General features: G+C 27.9%; 1 protein-coding gene across 1 annotated transcript in view; it reads right to left on the bottom strand.

Moving 5' to 3' along the window:
• LOC142320026 (thyrotropin-releasing hormone receptor-like) overlaps window positions 1-25,060 on the bottom strand; it is a 104,872-nt gene that overhangs the window by 6,607 nt on the left and 73,205 nt on the right. Inside the window, exon 2 of the mRNA XM_075357706.1 lies at window positions 7,973-8,133. Within this exon, the coding sequence (XP_075213821.1) occupies window positions 7,973-8,133 (161 nt within the window). The remainder of the gene's footprint in view (window positions 1-7,972; window positions 8,134-25,060) is intronic.

Raw genomic sequence — 25,060 nt, 5'->3', positions numbered from 1 at the left:
GTCTTATGTTTGTTAACAGTGCAGTGTCATAATGCCTCGAAACTGTGTAAATAATGTGGATGCCTTTTGTTATTTACGTGGTGACTTTACCGTAAAATCAAATGGAAAAAAACATTACAACTTTAATCAAAACAGCATATAATTGTTTTTTCACAGTAAAATTGGTGATCTGGATAAGACGTGGGCTCCTCATATAGTATGCACTATTTCTTCTGTATATTTAAGAGGATAGCTGAAAGATACACAGAAGGCTTTGCCATTTGTTGTACCTATGGTTTGGCATGAACCAAAGGATCATGAAACCGATTGTTACTTTTTTTAACAAGTGTGTCTGGAATTTCTAAAAAATCTAAACATGCCATAAAATATCCTTCATTTCAATCAGCAATCAGGCCTGTATCTCACAGCGTAATTATTCCAGTTCCTGAATCAACTGTGAATGTAAGTTTTGAAAGCAGCGATGAAGAATCAGGCAGTACTGAAGAAGACTACAATGATTTTGATTTTGAATTATCTTCCAATAAAACACATATCACAAGGTGAATTAAATGACTTGGTTAGGGATTTAAATTGATCAAAAAATCAAGCTGAACTGTTAGGATCAAGACTGCAAGGTGGGAATTTACTTCAAAAAAAATACAAAAAATCTGGGATTTCAAAGCCCACAAAAAGAACTTTCTCATTACTATATTGATGAAAATAATTTGGTTTATTGCACAAATATTGATGAGCTTATGTTGCACTTAGGATAAGTTCATAAACCTGAGAACTGGCGCCTTTTCATAGATTCGTCCAGTATAATTTAAAAGTGGTTCTACTACACAACGGTAACAAATATTCTTCGATACCAATCACTTATGGTATTAATTTGAAAGAGACATAGATGTGATAAAACACGTTCTTGAAAAAACAGATTATAAAAAACATAGCTGGAACATATGTGGTGGTGATTTGAAAGTTATACCTATTCTGTTAGGCATGCAGTCATGCAGTTATGTGTTTTCTTTGCTAATGGGATAGCCGAGCTAGGGATAAACATTATGCTACCAAAGAGTGGAAGAAACGAGACAACTTAGTTCCAAATGGGAAAAATATTATTCATAAGCCCTTAGTTGAACCCAAAAAAATATTTTTACCCCCTCAACATATCAAGCTAGGACTAATGAAAAATTTTCTAAAAGCAATGAAGAAGGACAGTCCCGGATTTTTGTATATCAGGCAGAAATTTCCGAATGTATGTGAAGGAAAAATTAAAGAAGGAATTTTGTTGGTCCTCAGATAAGAGAGTTGGTCAAAGACGATGTATTTTATTCAGTGTTAAATAATGTAGAAAGTGCAGCTTGGGCTTCATTTAAAGACGTTTGCAAAAATTTTCTCGGTGAAAAAATCCGACAATTACCACGATATTGTTAATCAATTTCTTACTTCATACAGAGCTATGGGATATAATATGTCTTTGAAAATCCTCCATTCACATCTGATTTCTTTCCTGGAAATCCTCGGAGAAGTAAGTGACAAACACGGTGAACGTTTCCACCCAGATATTTCGGTGATGGAAAGCCGCTGTAAAGGGAAATGGAATATATGCTAGCTGATTATTGTTGAAGATTAATTCGGGATGTGCCCGAGGCTATTTGTAAAAGAAAAGCACCAGAGAAACCATTCTAACACAAGTATAGCCATGCTAAATTATAAATTTTACAGATTTTAACTATATTTTCCCTTAATTTTTTTGAAGCGCAATTTATTTAAAATTAAGGGTGATAGAAAAATTGTATTTATAAATCTGTAATGTACGCAAAAAAATAATTCAAGAAATGGTATCACATTTAGAGAAACATTCAATTTTTTTGTCAGTGTTATTTTTATAAAAGTAGTCACCATTTTAATAGCTTATTTAGATTGAAAATTTATTATTTTTTTGTTTTTTCTTAGTATGAAATATTATAATGAAGTCAGACAACTTAAGTATTTTAAGACACTTTAGCTTATTATTTTAAAGCTGTGGAATTAAATAAAAGCAAAAGGTAACCTTGTTAACTTTTCTTTAATTAATATTTTTTAGTTAATAAAAGATAGTTTATTCTTGAAGGATAAACATGTTTTAAATATTTATCAAAGTCGTTATTATCTGAATTTATAAGATCAATTTAGACACTGTATCGGTAAAAATTTTAGAAACCTGTTTGATACACAAGTATACAAACATATTTTGGTATAAAATTTCGAAATAAAAAATAACAAACTGAAAACAAACGCAAATGTAAATTATTTTTAAAAATATTAAATTTCGGTGTTTTTCAAGAGAAAATGATGAATCTAAGCGGCAGCCAGCTCATACAGAGAATGAGAAAAATTTCACAGTGGTATAACGTTCGAGAAAATAATTACAAAAAATCAATAACAGGTAGCTGTTTTTAAAGTTACCCTTTCCAACCAATAATTGAAAAAAATTATTTAAAAACCGATACAGATAAAAGATATTATTTTGAAAAGGAAAAAGTAAACAGTAGAATTAATTTTTTAGAAGTTTGCTTAGTCAATTGTATTTTAATGGGAACGTATATTAATTTTCAGTGAAGATGGTATTCTATGTCAAAAGAAGAAAATTCACCTGTTATCTTTCTTTCACTTTTTTCAACTTTCACTTTTTTACTGTAAATAAGCAAGTACACTATAAACGGGTTGAATGTACACAGATTTATTTTTATTAATGTTAATGCATTTAATTCTATATATTTAAGGCAATCTAATTTTTTCTTATTTCAGTTATAAGAAAAATATGATTATGTGATTATCATTAAATCATCGGTTTATCTTTAAACTGATGAACAGGTAATTTACCGTAAATCCGTATCCTGCTTATAAATTGTTTTTTAGGGTTATCAGAATTTTTATTATTAATCTACATGCAGAAAAATAAAAGAAACAGGTTATAAAAAAGAGTACAAAAGTTCATAAAATAAAATAGTAATCTTAATTTTTTTCATTCCTTAAACTGATTAATACAGTAATTTTAGAGTTTTTCTAAACAGCAATAGTTAGACTATAATTTCATTTACATAAGATACATCGCATTAAATAAGTGCAATAATCGTATACTAGTAAAATAAATCTTTACTTGTTAAACATAAAAACATCTATTTCGTTATGAATTCTTTTGTGTATGTAACTGTGTTCGACAACACAGAATTAAGATATTTCTTTTATCCATCACAGCATCTTTCAGTCGATTTTTTTAAGCTACTTAGAAAAATCTAAGTTACTTTACGTTTTCCGTTAAACGCATTTCTTGATATTTTGATTCAGTTAATGTTTTTGTGCTTTCGACATCTTTCATGGTTTTATACTTTCTGTTTCCATCCTATGGTTCTAATATTCTTTTGTTATTTCTATCATCCTTAATATAATATTATAATCCTAATCCTTTCGTTTACTACAGAATCTACTCTCATAATAAATTCTATTTCTTTATTACAGTTCACTCAAACTTCAATTATTCTATTTTGGTACATTGTATCATCATATTTTGCTAATTTTTTTTTTTTAATTATATGAATTCAACCTAAATTACTTCAATAATAAATTGTGGTAAATAACATAATCCCTGTTTGCTCCTATATATTTTTTAAATGGTTCAAAATTCATTTTCAAAATCTTAGAAAAAAAAATTGCTGGCAACACAGCTGTAGGACTTTCCTGTCACACGACTTTTTTTTGATGCAGGACACACACACACACACACACACACACACACAACTTAATTTAAAATATTTATCATTTTATTTAAATGTAATATTTTTTTGTTTATTTATTTCAATGATTCTAACTAAGCGTATGTCAGCAGCCGTATGTCAATGTTACACAAGCGCTTCTTAGTTGAGAGAGAATACTACTGACGTAGAATACCCACTTAGCCACTAACTTTATTTAGAGTATTTTGCGGGGGGGGGGGTCGATTTTTCAAAAATTGTTTTTTTAGAAATATTTTTTTTTTTAATTGTTAAAAAATGTGCCTAAAAAAAATAAAACCTTAATTAGACGAAATCTCAAGATACTGAGGATGACCTTGCTCTACAGCCCCATCCCCTTGACTCTTTAAGTTGAAAATTTAATGGCATCAATGCCCCATACATAGAAGTAATCTGACCAAATTTGGTCAAAATCGTTCGATAGTTCTGGAAATATAAGGTGATTTAGAGTGCGACACCGAACACACGTTTATACAAAAATCCAGAAAATTGCCATCCATTTTTTTGGTTTTTTGGATTCCTGAGGTGTTAAAACATAAAAATCCGATGAAAACCACATATGCCCAAATGGGATAGATTACAATACTTCCCCTTCTAAAGGTGTAGATCTGCTACAGCGCTAGACGGAAAAGTAATACTACATAGTTGATCAGTTGTTCTTCTGTATCTCCTGACATTACACATTTATGTTAGATTCTTTTAATTTAAAAAAAAAAAGTTTTGCAATTATTTATTCTCATTTTTAACTACAAAAGTGAAATGTATTTAATAAAAATAATACAAGTAGATGGATAAACAAAAATAATATTTAGTTCATGTTTTCTTCCATACTTTCATGTAGACAAGATTAATACTAATTAGGGTGCTGAATTTAAAAAAGAAGCTATTTGTAAATTGATCAATTCAGAGGCTCTCAGTTTTATCAGCTTCCACAATCCATATTACCATTTAACTTTTTCTTGAATATTATTTTTTCACGCTTAATTAATATTCAACCACAAAACGTAAAACCATTCGTAATGTGTGAATTCATTTACATTAGTATATTTCAATGAGAAATACAAATTCATAATAGCCCACAAATACCTTGTAATGAAATGTTTCAATTTATTTAATCATGCAAACTGCCAGTGTTTACATATCTTAATGAAGCTTTTGCAATCAAATGTTAGAAAAGTCGAACAGTCTTGTTATTACAATATGGATTTTAGTGTTTTAACAGTTACTAATACTGTAACCTAACTTAACTTATACAAATACTTTCTAGATACTATGTACGAAGATCTTTGACAAATTAAATAAAGACATTAGTGTTACATAATACATTTATTTAAAAAAATATATGTAATTGGGCAGCTATTGAAGTATAATTTCATGGGAGGTACTACACAAACTGTATAAAATTTAAAAAACTTTAACATGAACAAATCATCACCTTAAGAGTAGATCAAATAACTTAGTTGTATTTGGTGGTATGTATTTACATAAAATTCCTCTAATTAGTAAATGTGATAATTTTATCAATTTCTCAAACATGGTTACCGCATATATATTAACAGATTATTAAAAAGTGCAAATCCATCTTACTAGCAATTAATTTTTACTTCTCGAGATCTTTTAGTCCTTAGACCATCGTCAAGAGATTAAAATATCATTATAAAATAAAGTTAAAGAAGTATACTGATAACTAGCAATCAGTCATGACTGCTTAATATTTCAATTCTTTAACTTTATTTTATAATGACATTTTAATCTCCTGACAATGGTCTGAGGACTGAAAGATCTCGAGAAATTAAAATTAATTGCTGGTAAGGTAGATTTGCACTTTTTAATAATTGATGATTTTATATTGACAAATTTAAAAATTCTTGTACGTTATTTTAAAATTACTAATATTTCAGATGTACTGTTTTTATGATATTATATTTTATTAGCCAGAATTTTAACCATTTTTGTTAAAAAAAAAAAAAAATTATTATCTATTGTAAACAAAATGATACCTTACAAATGGTTGGAGATTTAATGCATTTATAAAAAAAAATTACAAATTTTTAGGTAGGTCGCAAAACCGTTTTTCTATTCTTAAGATCCCAATTAAGAGGTATAATACTTTAATGGTTTTAAATGATATCTGCCCTGAAAAATGAAAAAAATTTGTTCCGGAACAGTATTTTTAGAAAGATCAAATTAAATTAAAGAAAACTCTTCTTCATGGCCGAATTCTGCAATACTGACTTGACTTTATGAAGAAAAATCGGGTATTACAATCGGTCTCATGGTTTAAGATGGGGGGAGGGGTGAAAATGAATTTTCTTTATGTTTTTAAGAAGAACTTTTTGATACAGGACCATAACTGTTAGCTTTCTTTTATTCAGCTTACAAGTTTTAAGATATTTAACGAATTTTCAATTAATTACTACAAAAGACTCTTCAGTGATAGATGAATAAAGGGAACTATATGAGTACAATAAAGGGAATAATATGAGTACAATAATTGCCATCCTTTTAAAATAGAACTCATGTTTTAGCAGCTTCTTAATTTTTAACGAAGAACATAAAACTTTTTTTAAGAATGATGACAGATTAAAAAAAAATCGAAAAACAGTACCTTTCAAAATTTGTAAACTTTCTACATCTTAAAAATAATTTTTTTTTTTGTTTTTTTAACCTCCGGGACCACCGTTAGATACTGCTCTAGAGGATGAGATGAATGATAAGTTTTGTAGCGTGTGATAATGCCATGCTTGACCGGGATTCAAACCTGGGACCTCCAGAAAAAAGGCCAAGTCGCTACCACCCGCATATAGTTCGACGTTACCATAAATAATAGTTTGATTAAAAAGAACTTCACTAGGGTTGGTTTTTGTGTAAGAAAATGGATTCATTAATATAAATTTTAGGTTGAAAAAATATAGATTTGATGTTGAAATGTTATTAAAAATGGCCTTAAATTTTTAATTTATTTCTCTTGTTTTCTTTCTTTCCAAGCAAAAAACAATTTTAATCTGATAATTTTTTTTATAAAAATATGTAATTGTGTTTTTTCATCTTGATTTCTGTCTTTTAATGCTTTCACTTTTTCATATTTCTTTCCATCTTCTACAGTACTTTCACAATTATGATTCTTGCCAAACTCTCTTAGAGAACTACAAATAAATAGATCTGTAACATTTGTCACGTGCATTTGTATATATATATTAATTACTTTATATATATTATTCAGTAATAATTACTTTATTTATTATATTCAGTATATAAATTCATGTATTTCATTCCTGAATGTAAAAGTTCTATCACCAGATTTGTTTTAAGGGCGTTCTATTATATAAAAAGTCACAAATAACCAACTTGGAAATAAAATTATATGCATATATTATAATCTGCGGATGGTCCATATCATCTTTTTGACACGTCAGAGAAATTTCTACTTTCATTAGATTAATATCACCATCGAATGTCAATATATCATTTATCAAACACTGATAGCTGTTGAAATAAGTGTAGTTGTACAAAATAGGCTTGATTCGATATGACAAGACGTAAGAGTACACTGAAATCTAATGAATGATTTTTGCAAACCAGAGGTAATAAATAATATGAACACAGATACGATAGACATAGCTGCAAATATAGACTCACCTTTACATTTGATGTGATGTTTTGAAATGAATATTTATTTTCCGTTCAATAATTTCGAGCGTTTTTTATTTACTAATCATTAATTTAACTGAATAAACCTGAATAAAATTAACTGAATTAACTAAAATTAACTGAATAAAATAATTTAAACTGAATAAACTACTAGCACCCTGTCACAGCTTCCCCTGTGCTGTATGGTTACTTGCATTTCCTGTAGTGTTCAATCTTTTAATTTTGTTTTTTTAGTCAAGCAACTGGAGGAAGGTGTAGCCAGTATAACATGTCAGTATAACGTAAAATGTATTTTATCCTAACATATAAACAACATAAATAATAATAAAAAATATTTTATAAAAATAATAATATTTTTCTATAAATACTATTATATATTAAAATATATGTTATTTCTTAAAATGTCGAAATCCGTATAAAAGCAGAAGGTTTATATTTTACTTCGTTTGCTTTTAGGTTTTATCAAACACATCATTTTTGATTTGTTTTTTTATACCGACGGATGAAAAATATTTAATCGGTAGAATAAACATTTTTTTATAGAAAAATCAGTATGATTAATTTATTACCTGTTAATAAATACACAAGTCTTTGCAAACATTAAATACCAAAGGTTCATGAATCTGTCCCGTGAATAAAGGCTTGCTAAAGAATTGTACACGAGAAGACCCCGGTATGGAAGCCATAACACTGCAAAAACTGCAACCACCAACGCCAGCATTTTTACCACCTGAAAAATATAGCATATTATATTATTATAAAAATAACTTTATTTGCACAAAAGAAAATGTCTTGTTCATTAAGAAATAATTTTATTTTTACACATTTCATTAACTTTTAAAATAAAGAAATTAAAAATTTTTACAAAGAAACTTCACTTAGAATATTTTGCCCCTCCAAACTAAGTTTTATTTTTATTCAGCCCTCTTTTTTCTATTGTAGAAGCTACTGACTGATTAAAAAAAATGCTTACACGAGTATAAAACGGAATTTTTCATGAAACGTTCGATAGCAAAGTCATTAGCAATTACTTCCAGCAATTTTAATTGCTTCCATTAATAATTAATTGTTCAAAGCTTATTTTCCAGTGGAATATTTTGTTTTCGTTTAAAATTTTAGAGAAAAAAAAGGATTTTTTAATCAACTATTCATCCTAAACATTTATTTAAAAAATATATATCAATTAAAGGACAAAACAAAATTGGAAATGAAATCATAGAATATTATATATGAAAATATTTTAATTTTATATTTATTGTAAAATGGAATTAAAAGTTGATATTGCCAATCAATCAAGAAACCAAAAATATGCATAGTCATTTTTTTTTTATTATTAAGAAAACATCATGATTTTTTATAATTTCTTTATTATTAGAGTGATTTTAGTTTTTTTTCAAGAGAATTTTTAGTTAAGCAATGTTAGTGAAAATTAATTTTAAGGAAAAGGTTTTACTGACGAGGTAAGTTGGCAACAATGAAATCTAAAAATTTTCATTTGTTTTTCGAACCTTTCTCAAATAATCGAACCCAAACTTCTTGTAAAACAAAATATTTCCGGTTAACCTCCTAATATTTAAGAGTTTATAACTCTTTTCTGAAGAATTTTTTAAATTTTTGTTATAGACAAGAATAAAGAAACAACAAAGCCAGCAAATCAGGCGCCAGAAATTGACTCTGGAATATTGGGTGTTTATATATCTACCTACGCAAACAGGAATATGTATCGGTAGTAAGTTCAATACATTTGTATGTTTGTGTCTTTAAACATTAGAAAATTTGGATAGACATATAAAATCTCAATGGGAAAATGTTCAGCTGTTCTATATATCTTTGTAAAAGATGTTATATAGACCCCAACTAAAATTAAATTAAATAATTATGAATGACTATGGATTTCAGTACATTAAAAATGTTGCATTTTCATGAAAATAGAATATAAATATATTTAGACACTTACGAGTTATAGGCAACATTGAGCCAGAGAATCGTTTCACAAGAAATCTCATAGGACTCTTTCTTACGCTTTTTTATAATAAAAATAGTTTCATTTACTCTTGAAAAAATAGTTGGACAACATTTTTATAGCATATCGATATTTTTTATCAGGATTTTTCGTTAACATGATTTATTTTCTTCTGACTTGATTTTTTTCACATTAATTTCTCTCCAAATGAATAATTAAACAGCTGTTTCTTTTAAGTAGGATTAATTTTTAACGATAGAAAAGTTTCATAAGTGATCTTGCTTAAATAGCTTCTCTTATTGATATGTTAAACATATGTTAAACATTTGAGCAGGAGAACTGCTCCTTAAATTTTTCGTGTGTAAATTCGCAGGAAGAGCAAAAAATATTTTTTTAATAATTCAATAAAAATCCATTTAAATGTATAAAAATGTTTTAGAAAGGAAATTTTGGAAAAGAATGGCGGAGGAAGTTGCAAAAAGTCATGTTTTGATCATTTTTAGGAATTGAATGAATTGTTGAATGTAAGTAATAAATAAAGGGTTACCCTAGTTTTTAGTTTTTAGTTTTTAGTTTTTAGTTTTTAGTTTTTAGTTTTTAGTTTTTAGTTTTTAGTTTTTAGTTTTTAGTTTTTAGTTTTTAGTTTTTAGTTTTTAGTTTAGGGAGAAGAATTTGGAAAAATATAGTTAAAAGAAGAGACAGACTTATAGGCCACATACTAAGGCATCCTGGAATAGTCGCTTTAATATTGGAAGGACAGGTAGAAGGAAAAAATTGTGTAGGCAGGCCACGTTTGGAATATGTAAAACAAATTGTTAAGGATGTAGGATGTGGAGGGTATACTGAAATGATAGCACTAGATAGGGAATCTTGAAGAGCTGCATCAAACCAGTCAAATGACTGAAGACAAAAAAAAAGTAGAAAAACGTCTATACTACGCAGTTGGTCAATGAAGACTAACATGAAAGATTAGAGCTATTTTTTTTAGTAAAGTTGATAATTTGTTAAATATTCTATTAAATTTTTAAAATATCAACCATGCCCTTTATCTCATTTTTTCTGATTTAGTCTTTAGGTCTTTTGATTTGTTATAAGCTTAAAATTTTGGAATGATGATGAAAAATGACTGCGATGAAAAACGATAACTGAAAAACTTAGAAAAACGACTGACAATCATTCTATTTATATTTATCTGTATTGGGTTAATTATTTTAACAATTCATAGTTCTTTCGTTTAGATTATATTCATCTAAAAAATGTTATCATAAATTGTTAAATTACAGATTCTATTAGATTTTGTAAAGGTAGTATGAAAAAAATGACTTCTTCTCCTTTATTCTACTTTCATCAATAGTAATTAAAATCTACGTACCATCACCAATCAAATTCATAAATAGAGACAGGATTATGAATTATTTCATCGTTCATCATTGTTTGCTAAAGAAAAATACTACAATAAATGCGGTAAAAAAATAACATAATAATTTTTCATGAAGATAATTTTTTTTTTAAGATTGCAAAAGGAAGTAACCGAATTAAGCATATTAAAGAAGATAAAGATTTATCAATAGATTTCTCCATCGATAAAACTTTATTTTAATGAAATAATATTAATTTCCGGTTGAAATTAAGATTACAAAATAGAACCAGAAAATTGTATTGAAAATTCTTTTAACAGTGTTTTATTTTTAAAATGTTAAAGCAAGGATAATATTTTAATCAGCTTACTTTTGGGAATATTATTCTACAAATATTTTATTAATATGCAAAGGCATACATAGGAAGAGCTTATTTAGTTATCTGAAATGTAAAATTATTTAAACACTTGCAGCAATACAGTTTCAGTTTTAATTAATTACAAAACTTACTTTCTAGAAAAGCGCATTAAAACCTTTGTTGACTGTTGACACTTTTATAAAGTTTCCTTTTATTTTTTTTTTACAATTAACATTAGAGTGCAGTGTATATCAGTAAATGAGCTGGTTTGTATTCAGCAGTAGTTTATATTAATGCGTAATAATTTAGAGTAGATTTCTTTCATTTTTTTTTACATTTAAGATACTTGAACGAAAATTTAAAAAACCTTACGAAATGAATTATTTTCTATAAAATCATGGCTAATTTAAAAATTTCCTTCGCCTTCTTCCAGGATTTATAGAAATGTTTATGTCATTTGCAAACATGGCTGTGCTAAAAGATCAAAATTCATTAGATTCCGCGTTTGAATCCCGTTCATTTTGCATATCATTGTTTTGAAATAATACCATATCAAAAAAAGCAATAGTGGTGAATAAAACGTTCATAAATAACTACTAACTGACAGAGGTTCAAGAAAAATTTAATAAAGATTATTAAGTCGTTCTATAAAACGTTTTTTTTTTTATTAACAAATGTAAAAATACTAAATTCTTAACTGGAATTTTAATGTTTGACCTATTTCTTAAATTTGAATTTTTCCACATTTAAACATACAGCTCTATTAATTTGGTTACAGTAAAAAGTAATTTTTCTTTAGTAAAACAATCTTTAAATTTTTTAATATATATTTCTACATGTTTAAATATTAATTTTATCGCAAAATACATTTATTACACGAATTAATCAAAGTAGATGTAAATTAATCAAAGTAAAATACGGTAATAATAATAATTCACATCGTATAAATTTTAATTGATATACAGTTAAATTCACATAGCGAAATTTATAACAGCTACGCTTTACCTGAAAGTTGAGGTTTTAATGTACGTTACACTGCACTACTGTTCAGATTAAATAAAATTTTCTCTTTAAACAACAAAAGATATCAAAGCATTCAACTCCTTGTTTTATAATAATGCATGCAATATTTGTTGTAATTATCCGGGAACAAAATTTTAATAAAAAACTTAAAAATATCAAATTTAAAATACATATTATTTCAAAATTATTTTTAATATTGCTTCGTTGAGTAACAAATACTTTTAAACATAACTTATATTCACTGAGATAGAAGAGATAAATTTATAACGTAACAAAATTTGTATATTAAGAAGAAAGATGAATTTAAAAAGAAATTAAGAAAGGAAGAAAAATAGGGGTTAAATCTGAATGAGTTATGTTTATGAATATTAAATCTGAAAAGAAATAAAAAAGATTATTAATTAACGAGTTATACCTATGATCTACGAAATCAGATGCATAGCTTTGAACTGTACTGATTTCAAACATGAACAAAAGGAAAAACACATTGATTAGTGAAAACTGAATGCAATCTTTTATTTATTTATTTACATAGTAACATCAGGCTTACACCCACTTACAGTTTCCAGGTAAATGATAAATAAATTTTGTAGCGTTTGAAAAATGGCATGCCTAACCGGTATTCAAACCTGAGATCTACGGAGAAAAGGCCGAGACGTTAACACTTAGCCATGGAGATCGCCGATCATGTGCGTGTTAGAATCGTTATTAGAAATTGGCAGGATATTTAATTGTTAAAGAATATAGATTGTGTGTGGTAGTCCTTGACCCTCAATCGTTTATATATATAATTTGATGGATCCAAAGAATGATAGCATGGAAGATCCTATAATGAGTGCAAATATTATGACACAATATAGATGGGTTGGACAGATGATTGTTTTATAACAAGAACAAACTGAGCAGACGGAAAGAAATGTTAAGGTTATTGTGTGAAGGTTATATTAAATGTATGATGTCAGTCAGCTTAACAAAAAAAAATCTTTACCAAAAATTCGTCTGTTTAGGAACTAATATATTTACAAAAATGTAAATATTTACCCAAATTTTCATCAACCTGTCCACAAACTGAAAATGAAACTATTTTGTAACTATTTAAAAGTGTTTATGGAACAAAAAATAAAAAATTATACTAGCAATAATAAAGATTATAAAAGACTATAAAATAATAAAAATTACACTTCCAATAATTATTTCTATTTGGATCTCAACATTACCCACCCACAGAATGGAAGACAAGCTTATATTTTGTTGACGATTATATCTCCGTAAATTTTTATTATCGTAAGGTATGACATACCGTTCTAATATTAAATCTATTTATTTTGTTAAGAAGTCAATTTATCGATAAAATTTACCCCTACGAAAATAAAATTTTCGTTTGATAAAGGTCTTTACTTTAAAAGTTCTATTTTTTGTTTGAAAACTTCCACTTGTGTTTTTAGTAGAATATCAATGTTCATTTTACTTTCGTGTGAGTTTCTTGGTTCTAAGTACAAGTATTTTTAGTAAAATGATCTAAACGTTTTATTGTATTCATTTGATGTTAGGATTTATAAGAAAATGTACCCAAAGTGCACAGGAGCTAGTGTTGTCTCGTTTAAGTTATCTAAGTAACAAAAAGTAACATTTATATGTTACGTTATAAACTGTTTGATAGCTCTAAATAAAACTTATCTCTCTGCCTATCTGTCTGTCTATCTGCCTGTCTGTCTGTCTCTCTCTCTCTCTTTTATACACACACACACACACTTCCCTGTCTTTTATGAATTCACACATTCGCGCTAACTTGCTTAATCTCTACATACGTGTTTATATATAAGCATATACAAATAGATGTGTATACTTTTGTGCGTGTATATGCTTGTGTGTATGGATATTGAAGTAGTAAGTATCTGTCTGCCTCAGGGGTTAGTGATTCACATGATATTGGTGATATTGACATAGTGATATTGGTGTAAACAGGGAACAATAATATAATTATAGTAGCTTTCAAAATTGATTTCAGCTTAAAAACTGGGAAAAAAGTCTAAATGAATAAAACTTTACTGAAAAATAGAAATAAAATTCAACCAATAACTATATACATCAATCGGGACATAAAAAAGGTGTTTTCTACAGAAATAAATGTATAAATGCTCTTCAGAGATAGTATTTATACATTTTTTTTTAAAAATGTTTCATTCGTTTAACTTTATTCAAATAAATTGCCACTTTACAGCACGTGAATACCTGTGAATTAATGGCACTAATTGATATATAATAGTTTGAAAACCATGCATAAACATCATTCGATTGTGACTGAGTGGTCTGTATATATTTTTAATGATTTTGTTTCTTTTAATTTGTGATTAATTTATCTCACAATCTAAAGTTGTATTTGGCAATCCTATAAATCTTGTAGAATTATTGTGGTGACTGTTTATTATTATTATTATTTTTAATATCTATTCACTATTTTATTAGGTAATATTAAAAATTTATAATGAATCATAATTTATGAAATCACTGTTAAATAATTGTATATATCTGGCACGAATTTATAATTTATTTTATTCAACAAAGTAAAATACAGGTTGATTTATATTGAAATGTTAAACGATTCCATCTGGAAAATCAGATAATTAATGCCAGCTCAATTCGACCTGTATAATTAATTACGTGTTGAATTATTGTGAAATTCTTATATTAATTAACATATATAGCTATTATAAATCTATAAATGATAAATTATTTATAATTTATGAATAAAGTTTTGTAAAATGTTACTGTTAATAGATAAATAAGCTGTATGGTCCCATAAGTTGAAAATATGAAGGATTAATTATAATCGATACTTTATTTTAGTTTAATTACTCTCAGTCTGGTGCTTTGATCAACTCAACCTTCCGCTGATGTCAAATTCTCCCCACCCATGTTGAAATTCCATATGAATACTGAAATTCAAATCTCATTTGAATGCTGAAATTCTCAATAGCTAACTAATGCTGCTATATATAAATTGAGTAATACTGCTAAATACAAGTTTGTAATAAATATATGCGCATTTATAAATGAAATGATGGATTTCTATTTGAAATCATGAACTTTCATTTGAAATTCATGATTTCAAATGGATTTCAGATCCATCTGAAATCATGGAGTCATAATTGATCATTTTATTTGTAACTATTCATTTTCTACAGGTATACTAAATTTATATTTCGAAATTATATTGAGAATTTCTTGAAAAGTAATTTTTTTTGTTAATGCATGAGATTTATTCATAATATAAGACTAGTTTATGCTCCTACTTTTAAAAGTTTTCTATCCTGCAATTATCTGAATTTACTAACTGCTAATTTATCATCATCATTAACTGAACAAGAGATGACAAAGTCAAAATTTAACACATTATCTGGTTATTCACATGAAGATAGAATTTGTTATTTGTGTGCACAAAATTGATTTCTAAAGTATAGGATATACAAGTTAAGTATTGTTCGAATATAAAATTTTTAAAAATTAACATAAATATTTCAAATATTCTCAATATTCCAAAAGTTTATAAAATAAAAATAGAAATGATAATAACGAAGAAACGTTTTGAAAGAAATGTGTAGTGTTAATTAAATATTACTCCAATTACTACCTGTAAATATTTTAATTAATAGCTTAGAAAGTAATACATTGTTAAGGAAATTTAAGATCTACTTTCGTAGATGGGGCAATTTTTTTTTTAAATGGTAAGATAAGTTCAGTAGGTATCTACTGAGATTAATATAGAGGGGGATGTTTGAAAAACGTTGAGAAAATTGATCCTAAAGAAACTATCTACCACCACCTCCTAGATATATTGACCCCAGACTTTTACACACAGATTGTCCCATATACACAAGCCTTTGGCCAAATTTCATGAAAATCGGTCAAAGGTTATTTAGCCTCAAATACGCGTACATTCACGTACATGTTTATGTACTTAAGAATTGCCCTCCACGTTTTTGTTTTTTGGAGTCCCTGGGTCGTGAAACGTCGAGAAATGCGATAAAACACATAGCCCTTTTTTTGACTGATTACCACATATGATTTCCTTTTTGCAGCATAGCTCCACAGCAGCGTTTCGCAAACAATATATCACCGCGACCCCCGTGGGGGGTGTCGTTTATTATAAGTGCATACGTAAAAATAATAAGTTAATGAGATGGTTGTGTTTGTTTTTCATTTAAAAGTTTCTCTATATGTAGATCTATGATAGAAACACACAAAAGCAAATTGTTTTCAAGTGATAAAAAACTATTCCTATATTTAATTTTTACCGCAATCATAGACGAAAAACCCTTTTCACAGAAGTAGGAGTGGCGAAAGGAGTTAATAATGTTAATGCTTTTGTGAATGAATTTCCGTGTTTACTTCAACGAGCAAGCCAATACGTATCTAAATTTTCAGATGTGAATTATAAATGTAAAGTTTTGTCGGCAAACATTTCGATGAGCTGGTCGTTTATCTCAACTGGTAACTTAGCAACTACAACAACATTTTCAATAAATGGATTCAGTACCCACCTGTTTGAGAAATCATTTTTATCTTTCGGAAAGTACTCCGCCAACTGAATTTTTAGCTCTCGCAGATGCACCTTTATAGTATCCAAACTGTAGTGAATAATAGTGTACTCTTCATCCAAATTTTTTCAATATAATCCGAACTGAGTGGGAACTTACCAAGATTTTTTTTTTAAGGTGAATAATTCAGATATCAAGATTCTTAATGAAAGCATAAACTTTGTCTGTCATTAATAAAATATGTTTATCACGTCATTTTAAATTTACGTCGTTTAAATATGAAAATACATCAGCCGAATAAGTCGACAACAACATATACTCATTATTCAGCAAAAAATAGCTTTATAAAAATACACATTAAAAATATATTGTCTTGTTGCATGACCAGATGCTGATTTACAAAACAACAAATTTTCTTTGATTGATCTGTCCCTACCGCATTCATATCTTACAAAATAAGAACTGAGAAATGTTTGCCACATCAATTGATTCATCAAATCGAATACTAAAAAATTCACTTTAACACACTTGCTGAATCATCTGATCGCAAACATCGGCAGCCATGTTATAGATTCACTTAGATACTGTGTCGTTAGAAAACGGAATTTTTTTCGGTATTTTTGCTTCTTCCACGCCTGTCAAAAAACCGATTACATCAATTTCAGTAGCCAATATGAGGTTATCTGCGATTTTATGGGGTTTGGACATCTTAGGTACTCTTAAAGGTACGATATAAGATGCTACAAGTGTACTTTTGTCAGAATGGCTTGATTTACAAATAGAAGCTTTTGTTGATTTTTCAGAGTATGTAAGTTTTTCGAAAAATTCCAAGGGTTTGCTTTTAGGATCCGAATGTTTAGTTTCCAAGAGCCGAATTAATTTTTATGGCTTCATTTCTTTATTGGAGAAGACTTGAAATCAAACAACAAACTCTAGCTTTTCATCCAGTGGGATAAAACCTAATTTAAACACTATCCTTGTTCAATCTTGTATTTTACCAACAGATTCACTGGATGTAGATGGCTCACTTCATTTTTTCACAAATTTATCCATTTTGCATTAGAATCTAACTGAAAAAAAAACTAATTACACCGTTTAACCTCACACTAAAAAGCCGGAACCTCAATTATTATTATTTTCAGTGAAACTACGCTTTTAAAAATTTTAAATACAGGATCTATAAGGATCACGCTTAACATTCGAAACTAAACTGACATTCTGCAATCCTGAATTTCTTTAAGATTTTACAAAATTAAGAATTCAGAAAAAAATAAGTTTCATTAATAACAGATTCAGTTTTGGTAAACCTTTTATCCATGGTTATATTGACATAACTTTTCCGTTTAGTCTACGTAACAATCTAATATAATATTTATATATTTAATGTGATATTAAAATTAAAACAAGATCTGATAATTTCTCATTATATCTAATGGAAATATTAAACAATATTATTAAATTTTGTTAACGTCAAACAGTTTTAAAATTTTATTTATTTTTTTTTTGTTTTAATTATATACCCGTTTACTACAATTAATTAAAGGCAAAATTACTAAGCGGAAAGTTTACTATGTGTTTAGCTTCACTTTGTCCTTTTAATCTTCTGCGATCCATACACCAGTGAGCGTCTCAGATAGACTAATAACAGTTCAGTTTTAAAATTCAATTTTGTTTAGATACTGGTGATAAAATATTTCATTACATTCCATTATATGTACATATATATATATATATATATATATATATATTTTTTTTTTTTTTTTTTGGTGAGGATGCGGAATATCAGTTATGTACGCCCCTTAAGGGGCAGTGTCGGATTAGCCACAGGTTCCGCAAGGTGTTAATTAAAGTGCGTATGTGTTCCTGCGCCCTGCTGACTAAACCTAAACCCCCTCACCAAAGCCCCCGGCCGGGGCGGACCGGCATTGAAGCATTATCCCGGCCCCGGCGGGTGCCTTAGGACTCAGGGTATTCAGAGTCCCCGTGCGTCATCATATTACATGTTTATTAACGTCTTAACGTTTGTATATATGTATCAAAATATTATCCTAATAAGTATAATAAAAAATTTAAACAGGTGTCATCCCTAATCCATATTAAAAGATAATAAAATAATGAAATACCCACTAATGTTATATCTAATAACTATTACAACATTTTCATTCAACTAATTTAATGATTACCCCTAGCTACAGTTATTCAATGTTAATGTAGTCCAGATTTTTCAAAATATTTGATTTCTGTCCCTCCTCTCTTTCTCTTTCTCTTTCTCTGTATGTATATACATACATAAATATATATTTTAAACCATCTAATTTATCTCTTAAATTACGAATAAAAATGTATACATATATATAAAATCAAAAACATATAATCAGAGGAATTTAGGAAATGTTAGTAGTTATTAATTTACTGTATCTAATCATGTTCAATAAACACATTTCAATGACATTCCTTTTATCATACGGGACAAATTAATTTTGCCAATTCACCTGATGTCATCCCATTGTTTTAATGGCAATAATACTTTGTAAGAATGTTATAGGTAGATATCACTCTGGTATTGAAGCCATAAAAACACAAACAACATTTATTATTATTAAAATAATAACAGGCTGCTTTTACTTTTAAATATTATCTTGTTTCTATCCTTTTTAGTCAATACTTGTTATTTAATTGTTTCCTTTGTTGTCATTGATTTGACAGCATTTATTTAGATTATTCTCTGGCTCATTATTTCACTCTGTAGAGGAACAATATTTATTTATTCAGACTGAATTTTTCATTCCCCGACTGTTCCCTTGCTCGCTCTAATAAACCGTTTTGTGAATTTTACAAGAATTTATTTATTATATAAACATATTTTCAAATGAAACAGTATAACAATTTTCAATATTTTTTTAAATTACATTTCCAGAAATTTGATTTTGTACAGATATTGCAGACTAGAATTAATTAATTTCCGTAATTGAGATATTAATTAAAAATACAATTAAAATTTATTTTAACAAAAACATTTCAAAGCAGAAAACTCGATAACTTAATAAATTTTTGTTTTTAAATTGTAAAAAAATATATTTCAATATAAGAATTTGTGTTTTTAATACAGTATTTTAAAGTTAAAATAAATGTATACACTAATTAAAAGGCAGAACACTAATTTATTTAATGTTGATAATTGTCGTTTATATAGAAAAATACATTAAAACTTAAAAGCTGATCATAAAATAATCATAAAGAATAGTAATGTAATATATACAAATTAAAAAAAAAAGTATATAATATATTCCTGAGTGTCAGTACTCGTGTAATTAATTTTTAGAGACTAACAAAATTTATCCCATTAAAATAAACAAACAGTTAACAAAACTCAGATAAAAAATGTATTTTTAGTTTTTTTATAGCAAATTTTCTGAAATTTTCAAACAAATTAATACACTTAGTAATTATCTGAATATCTGATTTAATCTTTACTGTTTGAAAAATACGCTCGTCACAAAAATTAATATTATTGATGAAAATAATGTTTTACTACTACTTTTCCGATCTCCACGGCGGAGTGGTACCGTCTTGGCCTTTCATCCAGGAGTCCCTTCAAAGTAAATCAATTCGTTTGAAAAGTTGAAGTAGAACATTTGCAACAAAGATTGAATATCATGTTTTATTTAATTATATCAGTCTAAGAATAAACTGAATAAGGATTCGATTTACAGTCTGTTACATAATTAAAACACAAAAAAAATTAATTAAAGCTTTACGCTGATTATGATATGCTACTGTTTATAATATCTTATTGAGACTGAATATATTGCACAATAAACGAAAGTTATGACATTGTTATAAAGGCGAAATTTTCAAACAAACTAGTTTTACAAATGTAAATATTGTTTATTTGTTGTAGCAAATTTTTATTAGTATTTCGCTTGGTAAACCAATTTTATGAAATAAAAACCAATTGAAATAAACACATATTATCATATATGCAAACACAAACATACATGCATATATAAAAGTTACATATATATATATATATATATATATATATATATATATATATATATATTTATTTAAATATATAATATAAACACATGTATGCATATATAAAAAAACTCAGGAGACCTCAAAATGTAGAAAAATTCAATAACCGGGATTTCATTTTTATTTCTACCAATTCTCCCTAATTACAGCCGGGAGGTAAAATGTCAGAGGAGAAAAAAAACATTAATCACCGTGACAAACACAATTTCAATTTTTCTTAAAATATGATACAAGAAATAAATCTGTTTTATTAATGGTGAAAACGAATCTGAAGTCAGAATTTTTCCAGCATCCTATGTTTTGAAAAATTCCAAAATTTAAATATTGAAAATTGTTGATATTATATGATACATGATTATAGACGTGCGCTTTCTTTTATTTCATATCAGGTGTATGTGATTGAAGAATGTCAGTTTAGTTTCGAATTTGAATCGTGCGACTGGTGTCTTTAATTAAGTCTTTGAAAGCGTAATTTCACTGAAAATAAAAATAATTGAGGTTTTGGTTTTTTTAATGCGCCGTCAAACGGTTTAACTGTGTTTTTTTTTGCAAATAAATTCTTATGAAAAATATATAAATTTGAGAAAAACGAAGAAAGCCATCTATGTCCAGTGAATCGATATGTACAATGATTTGTTATTTAAATTAGTTTTTACCTCATTAGATGGAAAACTGCAGAGGGTTGTTTGACCAAGTTCTCTTCGATGAAAGCATGAAGCCATAGAAATTAATTCGACTCTTGGAAGAAGCATTCGTGTCCTAAAAGTAAATCGATGAAATTTTTTGAAACCTCATATTGGCTACTGAAATTGATGTGGTCAGTGTTTTGATAGGCGCTTGTGGCTGGAATAAGCAGAAGACTGAAAAAAATTCCGCTTTCTAATGACACAGTATCTAGGCGAATCAATGACATGACTGCTGATGTTCGTGATCAGATAATTCAGCAAGTGAATTCAAGTGATGTTTTTAATATTCAATTAAAAAAAACAGTTTATTAATGACAGAAAAAGTATATTATTTCATTAAAAAGCTTCATATCCGTATTATTCGCTTTCAAAGCAAAAACTGTGATATATTTCCAGTCATTTCCGATTATATTGAGAAAAATTTACATGAAGACACTATTTCACCAAAGTTTGGATAGCATGAAAATATATTTGCGTGTACTAACATTTCAGTTGGCGGAGTATTTCCCGGAAGATACTCCGGGAAATACATCTCTTTGATTTCTCTTTGAAAAATCAAAGAGATGTTAAATTATTACACCGGCACCCTTAATTTACCCGTGTACGGGGAAATGTTTGCAAAAGTAATGGTTGAATATTGTATTGTCACACGACCTTAGTAACTGTGCAAAATTTTATCAGTAGGCAATGTCAGGAATTATGTTTAATTAAGGATGCAATATTTGAGGACAAACATGAAAACAAAATTGAAAATTGAAAAACATTGTGAGTTAAAATAAAACAAGTAAAGATATTATTCCCATTCGCCACGTCTTATCTCTGTGAAAAGGGTTTTCGTCTATGGTTGTGCTAAAAACTAAATACAGGAATCCTCTTTTATCGTTTGAAAACAATTTGCTTTTGTGTGTTTCTAACATAGATCCACGCATGGAGAAATTTTTAAATGAAAAACAAACGCAACCATCGCATTAATTTATTTTCTTTACATGTGTACTTATAAATTTAAGTAAAATGTTTATAATAAATGATTTTTTTCTTATGAAAAGGATTCTTTAGTGTATAGTTGTAGGCTAATTTCACGACCATTCTTTCATATCACTGCCGCCCTTGGGAGTCGTCATCCCACATTGAAAGGTGCTGTTTTATACGTTTACTTTATGTGTGCTTAGTATGTATTTTTAGCCCTATTTATTAGTTGTTGACCGTGAAACAATAACTTAAGTCACAACACATGCATCACATATCCTTACATCATATTTCTCTATTGAAGCGTATATGAACAAGATTTATGTCCGTGCATCACAAAGATTGTTGGCTTTGTTACCTTACTGCTTGTAACGTATAGTCTCTACAGTCAGTATTAAGTTAGTGAACAGCACTCATAATTTCTCGTAAGTGTTTAAATGATTCGGACAGTTTTTGTTATGTGTGTTAAGATTTCTATAAAATCACTACAACTTTAATTAAAGAAATCTATAAATTGTTCTTTAATTGTAAAATTGGTTATCAGGATAAGACATGGTCTCCTCATATAATATCTAGGAACTGTGCGTTCAACTTAAGAGGATGGTCAAAAGGAACACAAAAGACCTTGGCATTTGGTGTCATGGTTTGGCATGAACCAAAAGACCGCTTAACCGATTGCTACTTCTGTTTATCTAACGTGTCTGAAATTTCTAAGAAGTAAACACTGTACTCTATCCTTCATTGCCATCTGTTCTCAGACTTGTACTTCATAGTGATTCCATTCCAGTTTCATAACTTGTTCTAGGTTCCTGAAAACTTGTTTCGTGAAATCAGTGATGAAGAAGCAGACATTGTGGAAGAAAGCAATCATGATTCAGACGTTAAATTACAATTTAATGAACCACATTTTATATCACAAGGTGAGCTAAGTATTTAGACTTACCAAAAAATCAAACTTAAATTTTAGGCCCAAGATTGTAAGGTTGGAGTATATTTAAAAAAATAAAATAAAGAATCTTGGGCTATCGAAGTTGACAGAAAGGTTTTTTTCAATACTTTGCTGATGAATATACTTAGTTTAGTGTACAGATATTGATGAAATTATGTTACAATTAGAACAAGTTCATGGTTCTGAGAAGTGACGCATTTTCATTGATTCCTCCATTATAGCTTAAAAGCAGTTCTGCTTCACAACATTAATAAATATTCTTCTGTATCCATTATTATTTTGATACAGAATTATACTTTTATTACAGAATTGTTATTCTTTATCTATTGTTATGAAAACTATTATTGAAAAATTAAATAATAAAAAGCATACTTTGAACGTGTCTTGAAATTAAAAAGTAATAGCTCTTTTGTCAGGTATGTAGTTACGCTATACAAAATACTGTTGTTTTGTTTGAGAACAAGACAGCCGAACTAGGAATCAGCATTAAGCAAGAAAGCAGTGAAAGAAATGTGAGAACTTTGAGAACCATGGTGAATAAGCATTATTCATGAGCCTCTATTAATCCAGAAAAAATATTTTTACTTCCTTTATATTAAACTGGGATTAATAAAAAATTCTGTAAAAGCTATGAAGAAGGACAATCAAAAATTCCTGTATATAAGCCAGAAATTCCCAGAGTGAAGCAAAAATTCAAAAAGGAATTTTTGTTGGCCAGCAGATAAGGGAACTGGTCAGAGATGAAATGTTTACCTCTGTGTTGACTGAGGTAAAATTCATTGAAAAGGTAGCATTTAGACACAGAATTTTCTGGGTGTCTATAAATTCCTAAATTAACAGGATATTGATAAAAGTGATAAATACTTACAGAGCTATGGGATGTAATAAACGATGAGATGTAATCACTAAAAGTTCATTTCCTGCATTCACATCTGGATTTCTTCTTGTCAAATTTTGGGGCAATGAACGTAATTAATGAACATGGTAGACGTTTCCTGCAAGATATTTCAAAGTTGGAAAGTTGGTTTACAAAGGCAAATGGATTTTAATATGCTAGTTGGTTACTGTTCGACTTAAATTTGAGTTGTATCTAAGACTACCTACAAATGGAGTGCATATGCTAAGAAGTTTTAATGTAGATATATGACATCTCCGTTAGTTATATTAATTTTTATAGACATAATAATATGCCATTTCTATTAAATTGAGGGTGACAGAAAAATTCTATTTACAGATCTACAATAATCGCAAAAAAAAACAATTCAGAGAAAGGTATCACACTTACAGAAATATTAAAAAGATTTTATTTTTGTATAACATTCTTATTTTTTGAAATAATTTTATATGAACAAGTTGACAATTAAAAGTATAATAATAAGAAGAATTAAAATTAGATAAAATAACAACTCTCTGGAAATGTTTATATGAATAACTAAGTATACTCGTGTATTAGAAAAAAATACTGTAAAAGTATAATACCAATTTTTTACGAAAATCTTCAGAATTTCTTAATACTACTTCCCGATTTCTCAAGAACAGCTTTAATTAATTGAAACAGTTCAATTAAGATCAAAAAAGGTAAACTAAATAAAGTAAACAAAGAGAGAAAAATAAAGGTACAGTTATAAAGAATTTTACAGCACCTAAAGAAGACGGAAAACAGTAAGGACAAGAGTAAACGTTACGTGTACTTGACACTGTTCATTAAATTTTGAAATTCGCATTAGAAATTAACAAGGATCGCTTAGTTAAGTAGTTTTTAAAAAAAAAAATTTTCC

Source organism: Lycorma delicatula, chromosome 2, assembly GCF_047948215.1.
Source record: "Lycorma delicatula isolate Av1 chromosome 2, ASM4794821v1, whole genome shotgun sequence".
Classification (NCBI taxonomy): Eukaryota; Metazoa; Arthropoda; class Insecta; order Hemiptera; family Fulgoridae; genus Lycorma; species Lycorma delicatula.
This window is presented reverse-complemented; position numbering and strand designations above follow the sequence as displayed.